The sequence below is a fragment of the Aplysia californica genome, unplaced genomic scaffold (assembly GCF_000002075.1).
Source record: "Aplysia californica isolate F4 #8 unplaced genomic scaffold, AplCal3.0 scaffold00238, whole genome shotgun sequence".
NCBI classification, from domain to species: Eukaryota; Metazoa; Mollusca; class Gastropoda; order Aplysiida; family Aplysiidae; genus Aplysia; species Aplysia californica.
The window spans coordinates 114,833-132,123 of record NW_004797508.1 but is presented as its reverse complement, the minus strand read 5'-3'; the positions used below and the strand labels follow the sequence as shown (position 1 = coordinate 132,123).

The 17,291-nt window shown below is 38.7% G+C and overlaps 1 protein-coding gene across 2 annotated transcripts; it reads right to left on the bottom strand.

The window, feature by feature from the left end:
* Positions 1-2,879: 2,879 nt before the first annotated feature.
* On the bottom strand, positions 2,880-16,889 carry LOC101845473. 2 transcript variants are annotated; one of them, XM_005100160.3, is made up of 10 exons: positions 16,682-16,889; positions 15,946-15,991; positions 14,389-14,555; positions 13,715-13,932; positions 11,775-11,888; positions 10,683-10,944; positions 9,033-9,264; positions 8,514-8,596; positions 7,223-7,386; positions 2,880-4,647 (listed from the first exon to the last, which is right to left on the bottom strand). In XM_005100160.3, the coding sequence occupies exons 1-10, from the start codon at positions 16,726-16,728 to the stop codon at positions 4,493-4,495; spliced, it is 1,488 nt and encodes a 495-aa protein (XP_005100217.1). In that variant the 5' UTR covers positions 16,729-16,889; the 3' UTR covers positions 2,880-4,492. The 2 variants fall into 2 exon arrangements, with proteins under 2 accessions (XP_005100217.1, XP_012938972.1); XM_013083518.2 differs by lacking the exon at positions 16,682-16,889 and adding an exon at positions 16,243-16,357.
* Between the last annotated feature and the right edge of the window lie 402 nt (positions 16,890-17,291).

The window sequence follows — 17,291 nt, the reverse complement described above, 5'->3', positions numbered from 1 at the left end:
AAGTAGTAGTAGTAGTAGTAGTAGTAGTAGTAGTAGTAGTAGTAGTAGTAGTAGTAGTAGTAGTAGTAGTAGTAGTAGTAGTAGTAGTAGTAGGTGCGTCTGTTTGTGTATAAAATGGTGTGTGCTCGCGCGTATGTGTAGCCGCAGCAGGTTTAAGTTTAAGGGGTAATAGAGTCTAAGCTTAATTTTTATAGCTCTGATTATATTTTACACTGTGTTGCTTCTCGCAAGGCTCACTTGTATTTCTGGTAACGTTTGGAGAAGCAGTCCAATCTTTCCGTAAGCTTTCTAGATTCTTGCAATCTCCTCCGATGCCCGGGCACATCAGGGGCCAGTTATTGTTGTTATTGTGTGTTAATGTGGTTGAAATTGTGATGGAGGTGTCCATGGAGTGCGTGTTGTTGTTGTTTGTGGTTCTGTTTCTTTAGGTACAATGTAAACGTTGCTGTTGTCATTTCTACTCGTGTTCTCGCTGGTTCACGGTGGCGGTGGTTATGATATTGACGCCACCAGAGCTGCTACACGCACGCTGCTTCTTTCGTTTTAGTTATTTTACGGCGCTCGCAGCTGGATACGGTCATATATGAGCGCCCAAGAGGTGGATGTCATCAGAGAAGTCCAAACAAGGGATCGGGCTTACTCTGCACACCTCTCAAGCCTCAAAAGCACGTCTGCTTCGACTATCATTATTAAGGCACATGGATACATGTAGCAGTTCACAACAGAGTGACAAACAAACAAAAGAAGTAGAGAAAAAACGACGATAATAAGGATGAGGGGAAAAAAGCAGCAGTTCCCCCTATGTTATTGCTATTCCGGCACAGTATGAACATGACAGTGATAAATCAGCCTGCTACTCGATCCCATCTACTCTGCGATCAGAAACGTTGGTTTTTGTTTGTTTTAGTAGAGGTTTTACGGCGCTCGCAACTGCATAAGGTCATATGAGCGCCAGAAGATTAGAGGTGTTACAAGAGAGTGACAAACATAAAAAAGAACATGGGGAGATAAGGACAATAGATGTTTGATAGGAAAGAAGAAGCAGACCACACTAGAGCACCCAACGTTGGTTTGAGTTTGAGTGAAAAAAGTACATCGAAACAATAACGGCCATCATTTAGTGCAGATAAAGAGTAAGACGGACAGACATGATCAACAAAGGGAAATAAAAGATTGAGGACCTACCGGTGACATTTTCTAACCACCAGGACAGTAGATTAAAAAAAGTAAGAAAAAAAAATTAAGTTCAAGTTGTCTCACAGTCAAGCCAGATGTAGAGCTAACTGGGAAACTGAACCAGGCATTCTTTTTTTCAGCCCAAGAGGCCAGCACCATATCTCCCGACAAGCATGCCCCCATCAGCAGTTCCAGATTTAATTTCAACTTTGTAAAGAGGCCACAAGCTCTGAGCCTTTTAGTGAAAGAGAGTCGATTGACTGTAAATGAAACGTAAAATGTTTTATGCCCTCTATCAGTGAAAGGAGGGGGCTATTTCAGCCCTGGTGTTAGGACCGACCCAGGTTGAGCAAAAGACAGTTTCCAAGAAGATAGACGAAGAGACTCTGTTAAATTTTATATTAAATGCCTTCCCGCCTCATGATTCAAATAAACGCCTCTGTGAGCATATTCAGTGAATATGAAGATCATCTGTGCAGAAAGAGCTGTAATGTTATAAATAGACATACTTGGAACAGTCCATACACTCTATATAAAGATCTACGAGTATTAATTTCAAATTTCAGAAACCATAAAATGTGATTCTTTGACTGTAATATATGGATTGAGCATTTTTCAGAAATTGGAAATGCATACACAAATGCAATTCTTTCTGGATCGATAACAACATGCAATTCTTTATTATTAGGCCTATTATTATTATAATAATAATAATAATAATTATTATCATTATTATTATTACTATTGTTATTATTATTATTGTTGTTGCTGTTATTATCTCAACATATAAATATTATAAAGAACTTAAAAAAAGCAGAAAAAGTTGTAAGGGCTCTATAACATTTGAGGACCAAAATATCTCAGCCCAAAGACAAAAGGTTTTCAGTGTGGTACGGAGAGTGTAATGCCCCTCTTTCAACACTGTATGATTATTTAAAGAGGCAAGACATATATATATGAATCTAACGTCTCTCTTCAAAATGGCTGCACCAATTGATGGAGAGCTAACAGTAGTGCTGGGCGGTACTGGTGAAAACCAGTGTCGGTACTTTCTCAGCAGTGGGTGACGAGAACCGCCAGTACTGGTAGTGACACCAGGAGGTGACGTCACAGTTTTCGCGTATGCGTCTAATGCCACGATCAGTGCCCCTTGCACCCCCCACCCCCCACACACAAACGTTAGAATTGGACAGGCCAACTGTGATGCAAAATACCTTTGAAGTTTGACGCCGCGCAGGATTGAACTTTGCATGTATGTAGACTTTAAAAAATGATTATTGTCACTAAAAATTGATTTCATTTTCAGAATCAGCGTATCAAAATAAGCAAAGTGGCTCCCGTGGAACCTGATTTGATGCCATATTAAATTTAAGCAAACTTCGTTTTTGATTATCAATTTTGAAGCTGAAGTCATGTATCAAGGTCACCCGCTGCGTTGTGCATCTGACGTCACAGCTGCTAGAACCAGGCCTAGGCCTACACGCTGCACACTTCCCGTGGCCTGGTAAAAAAAACCCCGTTAGTGTTGGTTCCTTCCCAGAGCAGGTACTGGAGGCCTGGTGACGGTACTGACACCGCCTCCGGTAGAACCGTGGCACTGGGTATCAGTACCTGACCATCCCTAACTAAAAGCACGATCCTAAAACAGGTACTGATCTGGGCAAACAAAACGAGGAAGACCTAAACAAAACTGTAATTCTCTCTCGTTTTCTCATCCACTTTTTTTTATTAAGCCATAAAAGCAATCAAAAATTGAGTTGTACTTCTCTGCATACTACATGAAATCTGAAATTGTCAAAATATTAAACTCAAACAATAAAGTCATCATTCAAGTAGCTTGAGTGAATTAAATTACAACATGAATTTGAAAACAGCTTTGTGTATTTTTATGTAATGAATGTATATACACAATGTACAACAGTGAACACACACAAAATAGATTGGTATGAGTATGAGCAAGACACAAATTAAAAAAACCTTCGCTAATATAATAATAAATAGCATTTGTATAGCGCATGTCCCCACTTAAAAGCAAGCTCTATGCGCTTTACACTATTTTATTACCCCAGCAGACCATAGAACACTCAGAAACATTTTCAGCATCCCGGGAAGCATACAGTGCAAGCAGCTGGTTACGTGCTCAAACACTAACAAACTGACAGGATCTTTCACTGTCTATAGCTGGGTACCCATTTTCACCTGGGTGAAGAAGGGAAAATTCGTGTAAAGTGCCTTTCCCAAGGACAAAGCGTCAGGCTCGCGGCTCGAATCAGCAACCTCACGATTACGAGTCCGGTAGCCTAACCGCAGTTACTGCCTCAAACCACCCAACACCTGTTAAATATCAACTTGCCGGACATACATAAAAGACATTTTTACCCTTTTATTCTGATATATTTCCTGAGACAATGCGAGTAATAAACAACAAAATGACAAAAACAGACTGACTTAACCCACACACTCATGGATAGTCGTATTTAAAAAGTAATATTTTCTCACTCCTTTCTTGTGTGTAAGGAACTTATGATGCCCCTAATAGAGTGTGTAACACAAACAAAACACTTCAAAGTACACAGCGAAGACAAAACTTCCAGCTTGCCGTGTCACTACAAACCCCTGACTGAGGTGGCATGAAGTGCCTGTCCTTGAAGCATACATGAGAGTTCACTTAAATCGAACACTGTTGATCTAAAACCAGCAGTTAAATGAAGAAAAATACAATCTTCAATTTTTTCCTCTTCCATTTGAGCAACTTCTCCAAATATCAAAAACTCGGCTAAACCGAAGAAAATCTGGAGGTCCTGCAGATTTCGGTTTCTGTTTACAAATGTATAAAGAGGATCTAATATAACCAAAATACACCTGCCAATTCAAACACCTAATCAGATCTACCAAAGAATATCACATTGAGAGAATATATTAAGTAATAAAACAGTTCACACACAGGTGAAAGCTGACATAACAAAGTTTAGTAGTCATTCTGTAATATCGTCAAGCTCAATTCTGTAATATCAGAAAGGGGTCGGTTGGGAAGTTGGATACGGGCGAGATTAAAAAGAAAAACCCATATTCTGACTAGTAGTATATAAAAAAAAGGGTCTTTGACCAAACTCTCAAAGCATTCGGTCTATAATAGAAAATTGAGTAAATGGTAGTCAGAATGCTGAGAAGGTTCTTTCATTCAGAAAAACAACTAAAACCATCATAGAAGGTTTTCAGTTCAAATTTGAATCACGTTGAAAGGGAGCTGAAAACTAGACCCAAGTATTCAGGCACTGATTTAAGTTAAACTATTAATATACTATAAATAGCTCAGTCAGAATCCTTCATTCATTTCTTTAACTGCCACTTCGATGCCTCCTTTTAATGAATGTAGACCATCCTTGAGTTTTGCTGGTACCTCTGAGCCATGATTGACAGCACTGGCGGCCAGAAGAGCCCCTAGTGCAGCACCTCTGTGGCAGTTCTCACCTGTAACACACAAGTCAGTCAGAGAACGTAAAGTTAAACTCTAGCATGCGCATAGTGAAATCGATTGGATACAGAAATCTTTACGTTATGAACAAATTTCGCTATGTAAGTGTTTTAAATACAAAAAAATGTATATGGCTGATTTATGTAAGACTCCACCATACATAATTTTGAAAAGTGACGTACGATGGAGTCTCACACTGTGTAGTCGATATGCACAAGAAAAAATTTGGGATCTGTAAAATCTCTTTGCTATGTGCCTGTTTCACTATGTGTGTGTTCTCTGTGATTTCTAGACTGTATAAAATCACAACTGCTCAAGATGACCAACCATCGTTGAGGAGAAAAGTGGCTGTCTTAGACAGGAGAATGTCTTGGACAATGTCATCATAATGTAAAAAAATGCAAAGGGGGAAGTCGGAAGTGGTCATTTGTACAGGTGATTGTCTTAGACAGGTATACTATTTTTTAAAGATGAGGAGGTGGAGGTTGTAAACTCTTACAAATATCTTGGAATAACAATTGATAACAAGCTTGACTGGCATCCCCTCGCTGCTCTTGCGCATAAAAAAATAGATCAAAGAATGTTCCTTATAAGGAAATTAAGAAGTTTTTGTATTGATAATAAGATTATGTCCCTTTTATACCATTCTATGATTGAAAGCGTGTTACTATTTTGCATTTGCTGCTGGGCTGGGAATTTTAGGGTGAAAGATAAAGAAAATTTGACAGAACCATTAAGAAAGCCAGCAAGATCTCTGGATATGATTTTACAAGAATTGATGTAGATCTATAAGACCACAAGTATAAAAAAGATTAACAGCATTATAAACGACCTATCACACCCCCTTTCCACGCAAATTGTAAGACCACCCAGTAGAAGATATGTACCTCTAAGAAAAAAGAAAGAAAGATGTAAAAGAAGCTTTTTACCAACTAGCATAACTCTAAGGGTCTTGTAATTAAATTCTTGCTTGTGGTTGAATGATGCATCTGATGTTATATGTAAATTTTGTCAGCTTTACTTTTCTTTTCATATTGAATTTTGATGAGAGTAATATATAATTAAAATTCTTATGTATACCGTACCTGCATGTGTTTTTATGGTTCTGTACAGCCAAGAACAATTTCCCTCTGGGATAATAAAGTATTATCTTATCTTATCTCATACATTAGAGAAAGTTTGACTATATTTTGAATGGAAAGGTTAACCCAAACTAGACATAATTCAGGTAATCTCAAACGCAGAGTATTCCGGTCAGTATGCAAAGCCGAGAGGAAAAAAAAATTCTGCTACCTGTCCCTGTTGGATTATGCGATGCGGCCGCGTTTTTTCGCATAATTCTGCAACATTTGCATAATTTTGGATTCCCTGCGTTTTTTCACACTTTTTAATAAAACTCTTCACAAAACAATTTAACGCCTCACCATGTGACTAACGGGAAGTAATCAGAATAATAAGTCTCATTTAAAAGACAAGTTGGTTATTTCCCTTGTAATGGATTTTGGTTCCTTGAGCATGTTAAATTGTTCAAGTTGATCTCATGTCTGCTGATGTTTCACGTTTGACAGGTGTCTCTGGTTTTAGTGATGTACCTTCATCAGAGGCCCAGATGGTTTTTTTTTTTTTTCCCCTTCAAATTTGTAAAAATCATTTTTCTTTCCTCTACAGCTGAGAGTTACAGAAACTTTATTTTTTGGTTGTTTTCTTTTATCTGACTGATGAATATTTTTCAAAATACACCAAAAAACTACTGATACTGATATGTTCTGTTTTCAATTCTTTTGTACACAGATCTAAAACATGGAAATTCTTGTTGAAAAAGTGCAAAACATGTCGAGAATGGCGTTACGGTAACTTGCATTTGTCTTGCATAATTTTGCATTTGTCTTGCATAATTTTGTCATCAACATTTGCATAATTCTTCGGGGACAGTTCTACATATGAAATAATCGCGAATCATTCTTGGATTTCAATTCGGAACCCCATGCTGTTATATAAATACAGACTGTATTAAATTTAACACAGGCACATCTTTGACCTCACAGCTATAAGTATGTAGAAATGTTTCCCACTACATTGTAATATTAAATCATAAAGTGAAAGTGAAAGTAAAACACATTACAACCTCAGCTGCTATTTTTTCAAAATTTGACAGAGAGGTAAAAGAATGGTGCCACATTTCTCAGGAGACAGGTCATTCACACAGATCAGATGAATTTGTCATAGAGCAACTTTGAAAATTCTGTATTCTGTTTTAAGTACATTTACAGTGCACGCTTATTCCTGAATTTTATTGAGGACCCGCAAAATGACCTCGCCAAAGGGTAAGAAAAAAAACTGACCTGTTTCTTCCAGTTACATGGCTAGAACGTGACTGAATCAATCTTTTTCAGTCCCTACTAATTGCCAAATTCCTTTTTGCAGCAAGGTGATTCAAACAAATTCAGGAAAACATATCTTTTCAAAGGGGACAACTCGGGCAAAGTATGGACTGAAATAAGGATTTTATGATGAATCAACCTACGAGTTATTATAACATCATGAGCCAATGAAAAATCCACCATCACTCACCCCCACAGTTTGCATTGGCAAGGACACCTCCTTCGAAGTCATTGTGGAACTCGAGGGCGAGGAAGAGCAATGAACTGAGAGCACCCTCAATGTAGCATGCCGAACCAAGTCTTCCCGTCATTATCTGGTACAGCTCCAATCGTTCTTCTGTGCCTCGGGGGATCCTGAGATTTCACCAGATTGAGTAAAGGGGTGGAAGGACAATGACACCTTTTAGTGCGGAGGGAAAAGTAAGATGGACAGACAGAAACATAAAAGGAAATTAAAAAAGAAAGAAAGAAAGAAGGGGAGAGAGAGAGGGAGAGAAAATGTGTGTGTGTGTGAGTGTGTAAGACCTAACAGTGGCACCCTCAAATCATTCACAAAAAGCAAGACTGATAGACAGAAACAACAATGGGAGAGTAAAAAAGGACTAACCAGTGGTGCCCTGCCAGCTGGCCAAAAAGACATAAATGGACAGTTTCAAAGTTGGGGCAACTCACTCTGTTGTAATGGTAAAGAAGAAGAGATGGAAATAAAAGTAGAGATACCACAAAATACATAGTCTAGAATGCACTTAGAGAAATGGGCAGGACGTGGAAATCTTTACTTTATGTACAAATTTGGCTGTGTGCATGTTTTAAATACAAAAAATATACATGTATAAGAAAAAAATTTGGGACCAAGGAATATGTTTGCTATGTGTGCGTTTTGTTATGTGCATGTTTGCTTTGTGCACGCTAGACTGTATTACACATACATCTTAGCTTTTTTATCATGAGTATTATTGCCTCATTGTGCAATTCTATCTTCTACACATGGTCAATGGGTGTAACTAACTGATACTACTTTGGGGAGGGGGGCTTCAGCTAAAGAGGAGAGAGCTAATAGACTGGTCAGAGAGGGAACTTCCTGGTCAGAAAGGAAATTTCGCAAAGGAACTCATCACTACAGCTCGATCCATTTAGAGTGTCCTCAGCAAGCCTGACACTCTTATTACCATGACCATTCTCCTCAATGTTCATTATTTGGAGTTAGCACATCGAGACATGCTTTACAGTCCGACAACCAGGGAAGGGGAGAGGGGTTTGGTTGAAGTTGTTCCACAGTTTTCTGTAAAACATTTTGACTACTGACACATTTTAAGATGAATGAGTTTATGATAAAAGTAATACAGAAATGGAATGACACAGAGCAGACCACACCACAGCCCCTAAAATCACAGATTGATAATTACTTGGAACATTGTAAAAACTTTTTTCCAAGAACGGTAAACATTAATCGACTCATTCTCATTTGAAAAAATACTCACGATTCTGCACTGTCGAGTATCTGGAGAATTTTATCACGGTTTGCAGGTCCTCCCAAGATCGAATGACTTAGGACTCGTAAAACCTGATATTAGACAAAAAAAAGTTACCAAGAAGTTTTATGTAAGTATAATTCAAATTTGTTTGCAAAAGTGCAAAAAAGCATAAGAAAAGCAAATATGAGCACATGTGCTAAAGTGTGAGCATCAGTGGACATGTGGGTCTTCATGTGCATGCCTATGTAAACAAAATTCAACAAAAATTTCTGTTACTGAAATATTTTTCTCTCTGATCACTTGCAAAAATTATGAACACTCTTTCTTTCCTCTCTCCCCCTTTTTGTATTCACTTACTGGTGCCTCTTGCCCCCCCCCCCCCCCCCCCCATCCATATTCAACATTGACCATTATTTTTTCTAAAACAATTAAAAAAGAGCAACAAACAAATCCATATATAAGAATGACCAGAATCATGGAATTGATTTTTATTGAAGTAGATTTCGTAGAATGACCATAGAATACCTCAGCCTTGAGATCTTTCCCATTGATCACAGCATGCAACAAACGGGCGTAGGTATCCACAAACTGTATGAGAGATGGTACAGGGTGGGTCAACTTCACAAAGTCTACAACAGACTGAGCACATTCCTTTTCTGACTTGTGAGCATTCCGGATGACCCACGGTATAGCCGGCACCAGGCTGCCAATCACGGCAAGTTGGGAATCCGGTCTGCCTTTCATCATCTCTTTTGATCTGTCAAATCATGCAAAAATGCTAAAATTAAGTTATTAGTTCTGTCATCACGGACAATGTGTATTTGCATAGATCTACAGCCACTACATCCAGTTAAAGCAGTTTGTTCAAAACTTTACAGAATGGCAACTCATTTAAAGTTAAGGTATTATTAATCAATCCATATATCATCACAATGTTTAGCAAACTATTTTATATATTGTAAGTGTGCGCGCATGCATGACCCCCCCCCCCCACCAGGAGCTGACTGAGAAGTTACAATACAAATGGTAGCAGAGAGTTTTCGATAGCTATAATTTCCGGATTAAGATAGATAGCTGAAGCACACTTCAAATACGTAGAGTCTAGGGGGACCAGGATATTGGTCCTCAGAGATTAAAATGTGGTCTTTTCATTCAAAACCTGGGTGGGTTATTTATCCGAAGAGAGAGAGAGAGAGAGAGAGAGAGAGAGAGAGAGAGAGAGAGAGAGAGAGAGAGAGAGAGAGAGAGAGAGAGAGAGAGAGAGAGAGAGAGAGAGAGAGAGAGAGAGAGAGAGAGAGAGAGAAGTGAGAAAGAAAGAAAGAAGAAAGAAAGAAGGGGAGAGAGAGAGGGAGAGAAAATGTGTGTGTGTGTGAGTGTGTGTGAGAGAGAGAGAGATCAGGGAGGGAGGGAGAGAGAGAAAAAGGGGGGGGGGGGCTTGAGAGAAAGAGAGAGATGAATAAGGCTGGGGTTGTCCTGTCCCACTGTGGATTTCTTGCGTATCAAAACAGAAAACAGATACCCCATTAGGACAGGACTGATCCGGCGCATAAGGCGGCTTCTTCGTTGTTGCCCAAGGTGGGCGGCTTCTTTGTTGTTGCCCAAGGCGGAGTTAAAAATGCATTCAAAAAATTTCCTAAATATTGTCCAAATAAAAAAAAGTAATAAGATTTTCGTGATCAGTGACCCAAAATTTCAAAATTTCACGCGTGGAACACTATTTAACGTCCGATTACGAAGTTAAATGATATTTTTTGGGTGAGTGTGTTTCACCATTCGGCCCATACTAGGCCTAGATCTAGATTACATCTTGTCTTTTACGTTTATGTCTCGATTGCCACCGAAGCGACCGTCCCCGCCATTTTGGAAAAACGAAATGACAACACTTGGAAGCAGAAGGAAACGATTCCCGAGGTCATGCATGCGTAAAGCAAAATATTTTAATGGTCCCCCTAGACTGGGTGTCTCTGTTAACCAGGATCCTGGTCTTGGGAGACACTTCCTTTCAAATAATTAGGGCAAAAAGTCCTGCCGGGGCAGAAAAAGGTAAGCTTACCTCATGACTGAAATCAACCAAAGAGAAAGCCCAGAAGTTATAGCAATAATCACAGTCCAAGAAAAACAAGACCATAACAACTACCACTACAACAATCACAACTCGCAGTCGCTTGTGCACACCTTGTTTCAGCAAACTCCAGTATTTCTTCCTCTGTCTTTGGCTCTCCTGCGGGTACCCAGTCTTTGAAGAAAGCTCTGTGAAAGGACTCTGCATATGTGTCATTATGTGAGCCTGGGGTAGTCATGAATGACACATAATCCGCTAGCACCGCTCCTCTCACATCTCTCTCGGGCTTAATTAGGTCATGGTCTACCCTGTTCATTGTCTGCATTTCATGTAATGCCATAACAGCATTGAGGGTGTTATCTCCTGCTTTCATTCCTGCAAAAGTAAGGTAAACAAATACTTGTTCAGTGTTAAGACATGTGCATTATTTAATTCTTATGAATAACTATTGTTTAGACCATTAAGAGTTAAAAAGAAGCACTTTGGCATGATAAAGTTTTCTTCTGTTTGGATTTTTGTTAAAGGGCACACAGATAGGCAGAAATATTTAATGGATAATAAAGAAGTAAGTTCTAACATTTAAGCTTCATAACAATTAAAGAGATAGAGATAAAAGAGAGGCAGACCTTCTTAAGTTTACCTAAAGACAGACCCTGATGAAGTCTCTTGAAAATGGAAATCTATGTTTCTAGTCAAAGTGTGAATTTTCTAGACTTTCCTTTAAGGTCCTGTCAAAGTGTGAATTTTCTAGACTTTCCTTTATGGTCCTATACAAAAAAAAATTATAACAGGATAGGGATGATGGAGACAATATTGATATGAGCAATCAGGATGATGACAACAGTGGTGATAGTAAGATCCTATCCAATTAAAAAACCCCCAAACAAAACAAATTGTCAGCAGTAGTTCAACAGCTCTAGGCCCATAAAATAATTTTTTTTCGAAGAGGGAAACAAATGTTTTATTCTTTTAATTAACAATTAGATCTATATATGATATTTACATCATGAATTTTTACATTTTATCCCCAACATTTAGAACTTAAATTTCAGCAAAATATGTTGCAATTACACGCAACATGTACCACTGATTAAGAAAATGCAATTCAAAACATTTCCAAATTTTGAATTTAGCACATCTGAATTACGGGCCGGTGAAATGTTAAAACATGAAAAATGAACAGTGAGGGTGATTTCTCGACTAACCTTGATGGTAGTGGTTACTGCTGGCGCTTCCATTCCAATACTTGAGCTTGTCATGAAGTATCACAGAACCGATGAGAGAGTTACTGCTGCTGGTTGACCCCCTGCCACTGCCATCTGAGGACAAAGTTTGTGACCACTGACAGTGAGTGAGTGAGTTATCACTGTCATCAATGGAATTTCCTATCTCATCCTGGGTATAGAGGAGACCATCAAACACTTTCCACTTTTCTCCATCTTGGGCTAGCTTCTTGACACTATTCCATGTCTTTCCATCTTTCTGTACCTTGTTCCATGTGGCCTTCCCCTTGATCTCTTACCCTGTGTAATCTTAGTGATCACTGAAGATAGCATAAAAAATCCTCAACAAATGAGACTGGATGAAAATCCTTTCAGCTTACTTTGTTGTAAGTCTCAATGTTCCCATCAACACAGTTTAGATCCTTAAAGGAACAGATTGTTCTTATCCTGTCTATGTGATGTCTGTCCCGCCTACAATTAGTACCCTCAGAATATCGCGTCAAATCCGTTGTTGAAAGATAAATCTGAAAATGTCTTAAACCAAGATGGCCTCTTCTTATGGAGCCCTTTCAACCTACAGGAATGGGAAAACTTAGTGTGAAATCTGCTTACGTATTATCCCCAAAGATGTGCTTTTTCACTTTTTCTCCTCTGAAGCAAATATCTATTAACTCATTAAGGATGCATTGGCCACTCAACAACACTTGAAGATTATCTGTTATGAGGTATATCTTCATTACTCAAACACAGTTTTCAATTTTCTTTTCTTTCCCTGACCTTTTAACAAGCATTCAACAACATGAATACTATTAGCAAACTCAAGTTTCCGATTTTTGTGTACGATGGTTCAAAATGTGCTGAAACATTGCCTTTACTCGGCTGCTGATTGGACAAGCGTCCATTAAGTCCTTAAAGAGTTAATGAGAAGATCATTCTGGCCATATTCTTCATTGTTCTGTGAGCAAATCCAGTACCTGACGACTATGCTTCATCTTTTTTTTAAGGACTATTCCAGCAAAGGCTTTTCTGAACAGACTTTTTTTTTCTCTTGAAATGATTTCGAAGTTTGTAATTTAACAGGAGCTACAAACAAAAGGAGAAATTCAAAGCTACAACTTAATACTATTACAGATTCTGGGTAGGTTCAATTAATACAGGTTTCTGTCCTGGTTCTACTTACATTGAACATTTAAAATAGAGACGGGCGGGAAGCGCATTTTCCTTCCCGAGCGAGAAGACCGAGTAGCTGACCTATTTCTCGCCAAGACTGGTCCCGGGAACGAGAAATACTTCCCGTTTCGTGTCTCGAGTCTCGAGCAATGCTTCTCGTCTCGTGACCAATTTCTCTTCTCGCCCCGCAGTTCGAGCTGCTCGTTCAGCGAGAAGGCCGGCCGTGGCCGAGATTTCTCTTCTCGCCCCACAGAACGAGCAACCCGTTTAGCGGGAAGGCCGGTCGTTGCAGGGATCTAAACTTAGAAACTAGGCTTGCCCTGGTGCGCAGGCGCAGGCGGTGAAGGAAGGTAGGGAGACGACCTAGGCCTAGGCCCTGATCAACTCCCCACTCGCCTCGTCTCGCCACCCTCTCCCCTCCCTTTCAGTTTCACACACAGGACGGCACGGTGATGGGTGGCACTGTCTGCGTTGTCATTTCTCGCCTCTCACTCTCTCACTCTCGTTAGTGTTACTCATTATGTCAAGCCAACGAGCAGTATCACGCCTCGGTACCAAGCAGTAGTTTAGTGCTCGGGAAGCGACGGGAAGGGCGTTTCCCGCGAGAAACGAGTACTCGGCTCGTCTCGTGCCCGCCCTTAATTTAAAATGAACACTTTGACATAGGAGCCACATATTTTCTTTATCAATTTTAATCAAGTCTACGATACGGATGAGGGATGAACTGAACAAAAATGCGATTGAACACTTACCAACAGCTGACAGACGAAGAATTGAAGATGGATGCTTTGCGTTGGGAGCAATATATCCTTTAAGCCAGCTACCATAATCTGAGACAATATCGTCTGGATTATAGTACCAATGCACTGGCATAGCAAGAGAATCAGCCACAAACAAACCCCAAGCTGCTTCGGTCTTTGCCTTTTTCAAAGCCTCTGAGATGGATGGTTTCGGCATCACTTCTGGTTCTCTGAGAAAAATGAAAGTAGTAGGTAAGACATCCTCATTAAAATAAACTATGCCTCATTGATAACGCAAATAATTCTAAAAATCTGTCCTTCCACACAGTGAATGCAAGCACAGAACAGTGTATATTTGTATTAATAACTTTTGAATTACGGGAAATAACTTTTTTAAAAACTTAAAACTTTTTTACTAAACTGGACACTCAAAAATAAATTCCACAGCAGTTCAAGGTGGAACCGAGCAACTCCATTTATACCAAAAATTGCACATAAAAAAAATAAATGAAGATGTGTGAGAAAAAAAAAAGCAGTCTCAGGAGACAATGCTACTACTATTCATCACCCAATCATATGAATCAAGACTCCAGAGACTATACTATAAAAAGCACAATAAGAGAAAACTACTTTTTAAACACTTTTTAAAGCTTTTGAGTTTAGCCTTGAGATACAAAATTCCTCACTTAGAATCCTCTTTATCAGAATGTTCACTCTTTGAGTCGCTGTGCTGATGGCCTCTGATCTGAGAGATTAAAGGAGTACTGACACGTGTCAAACGTTGGCTGAAGAGTAGCAGGGCAAAGACAGAAGCAGCTGATGAAGAGTACTGTACACTGTTAATGACTGGAACCTGTTGACAGACACAAAGAATATATATGGAGATGAACAATGCTGCACAGAAATGTAGCAGTTTTGTTAGTCTAGTACAAATTATTCAATTTCAAGAGAATCAAAACAAGCATTTACTGATGATCTTGAAAATAAATTGATATATATCATATATATATATATATATATACATATGTATTATTTTAATTATGTTAGATTAAGTTACGGTGAAAGGGAGTGGCTGTAAAGGAAGCAAATTAACTTGATGAATATTACGAAAATTAGTCTTTCAGCTACACCCATGACCTTAGTGTAGAGGTAAGATGGAACACCTAGCGTTCTTAGATATAAGGGCGAAAAATCTTTGAGGTCCTGTTTGCAGCTGTTTTTTTTGTTTTGTTTTATAGAGGTTTTACGGCACTCGCAACTGCATAAGGTCATATGAGCGCCAAGGGGTGGATGTCAACAGAGAAGTCCTTACAGGGAATCAGACTTACTCTGCTCACCTCTCTAGCTTCAACACCACACAGTCTGCTTCGACTTAGATCAAGGCAGCCTGGAAATAGGGGGTCACAAGAGGGTGACAAACATACAAAAAGAGTAGAGGAAAATGACGATAGTAAGGATTAGGAAAGACAAAGCAGCAGTTCCCTGTGGTAGTTAAGGCACAGTTATGAGCGTGACATTGTTGGATCAGCCCATTTACAATTCTACTGTGCATTAGAACGAGAAATGTCCTCCCTTTGGGAATGGCCTAAAGACATGGCCTGTATATATGTCACGACATGGTGGAATCGGGCGCTCAGCAATTTTTGGACATGTGAATATATTGCCAGTGTATCCGATCATATTAAAGCTTGTTCATTTGTCTTTGGTTGTGGTATCATTTTAAGGCTTGTTCATTTGTATATCTTTTCGTGAAAAAAATATACTCATCTATCACGAATAGAAGTTGAGATATTTAAATTAAAGGAAGTTTAGGGGTCACCTGGTTTCAGAGGTAAAATCTGTGAGGAAATGGTTGCCAAAATTTAGCAATTTCTTAAGTTTGAGAGTCCATACAAACAGCAAATACAAATTTGTGTCTTAAATCAACATAGAAATCCACACAGAAATGTGTTTTTAAATGGGCCTTAAACTTAAACAGGTGTACCCTGATTAAAATTATAATTCAATAAAAATTGCTAAACGGACAGAAAAATAAGAGAGAGAGGAGGAGACAAGAAATATAAGATAGCGGCGGGGGTTGGGAGGCAAGAATTAAAAGAAGTTGAGAGAGTCTGATCAGAGTGTACGTGTACTGGAAAAACAGGAAAAGGAGAAGCAGCAGAAGAAGTGAGTCCAATTCCTCATCTCAGATCAAAAGGCTTACATTTTCAACTTCATAAATTATGATTCAAGTGCAAACATACCTGTATATGGAGTTGCAAATGGTCCTTTAAATGTCCTATACAGTTCCTGTAAAAAAGGCAACGTTATCTTGAGAAATCTCAGAAGTTATCTCAAAAGTGAAGCGTTTGCTACACCATAGAACAGAATTATTGCCTAACCGTCAAAGTCAAGGAACTTCTAAAATATGTAAACAAGAATACTATGACTAGAATCTTGGGCTTGACGCCACCTTAGCCGCTGAGCAGTGTGGGCTGCACTGCACTGATGTCTCTTCACTATTTATTGACCCTTATCAAACGATTTATAAGGACATTTACCAAATCGAAGTCAGAACATCCACGAAACCTTGGATCGACAGTTCTCTTTAGCCTACTTTTCGTCGGCAAGATTGACTCAAGGGTGGAACTTGATCTTAGAATAGATCTAATCTAGATTTCTAGATATCTAGAGATCGAATTATAATCGTTTCAGATCTAGATCTAGATTAGATCTAGATCTAGATATAGAATCTAGATATAGAATCTAGATATGTAGAGTCTAGATCTACCTTCGCCGTCGTCATAGATCTAGATCTTTAGAAATCTAGACTAGAAGATCTAGACTCTAGATCTAGATCTAGATTATATAGACTATAGACTATAGATCTAGATCTAGATCTCAAGACTAAAAATTCGTACACAAGCAATCTATTAAAATTTCAGCCGAAGACGTAAGCTGTTCTACAGCAAACTACAATTATCATATAAATATTTGAACCTGCGAGTGTGCTGGCAGTAAGAATTTGATATTGCCTTAAATATCATCCTGAGCAATTTATGTAATGTCACTGCATTATATAACAAAATCGAAAGTAGAAGAAACTTGATCAACAAAGACAGAGGTAGAAATAAAAATAACTACTTCCGGGTCAGAGAGTAGGTTTACCACTTTTTGATGTTCTCCAGATTGGTCCTTTTCCGTGGAGCGTACCAATGTCTTGTTTGTTATTCAGATACGATAATAATAAAAACGATGATTGTAATAATAATCATCATCATAATGATAATAATAAATAAAAACGAATTAATTAAAGAATGAAAAAAATCCTAGAACTGTCACGTAAATGATCAGCTTAAAATTACAGACCCAAAGATGTGTAAAAAAACAGCTCACACACAACATCACAGGCAACAGAAAACAAAATGACACTGGCACACACACACACACACACACACACACACACACACACACACACACACACACACACACACATAAAGCACGCTTTTACATAATAGCCTATTATATAAATGTTATAATAAAAAACAATCATAGTTCATCTGTCAACGTCTAACGATGATCATTGCATTTCCAGAGGAAAATATTTTTT

Excerpts from the sequence above, each read along its gene's own strand:
- LOC101845473 (XM_005100160.3), bottom strand. The coding sequence starts at position 16,728 with ATGATATTTAAGGCAATATCAAATTCTTACTGCCAGCACACTCGCAG. Across the intron at positions 15,992-16,681 it reads TACTGCCAGCACACTCGCAG|GAACTGTATAGGACATTTAA; the intron begins GTTCAAATATTT and ends CCTTTTTTACAG. Across the intron at positions 10,945-11,774 it reads CAGTAACCACTACCATCAAG|GAATGAAAGCAGGAGATAAC; the intron begins GTTAGTCGAGAA and ends TTACTTTTGCAG.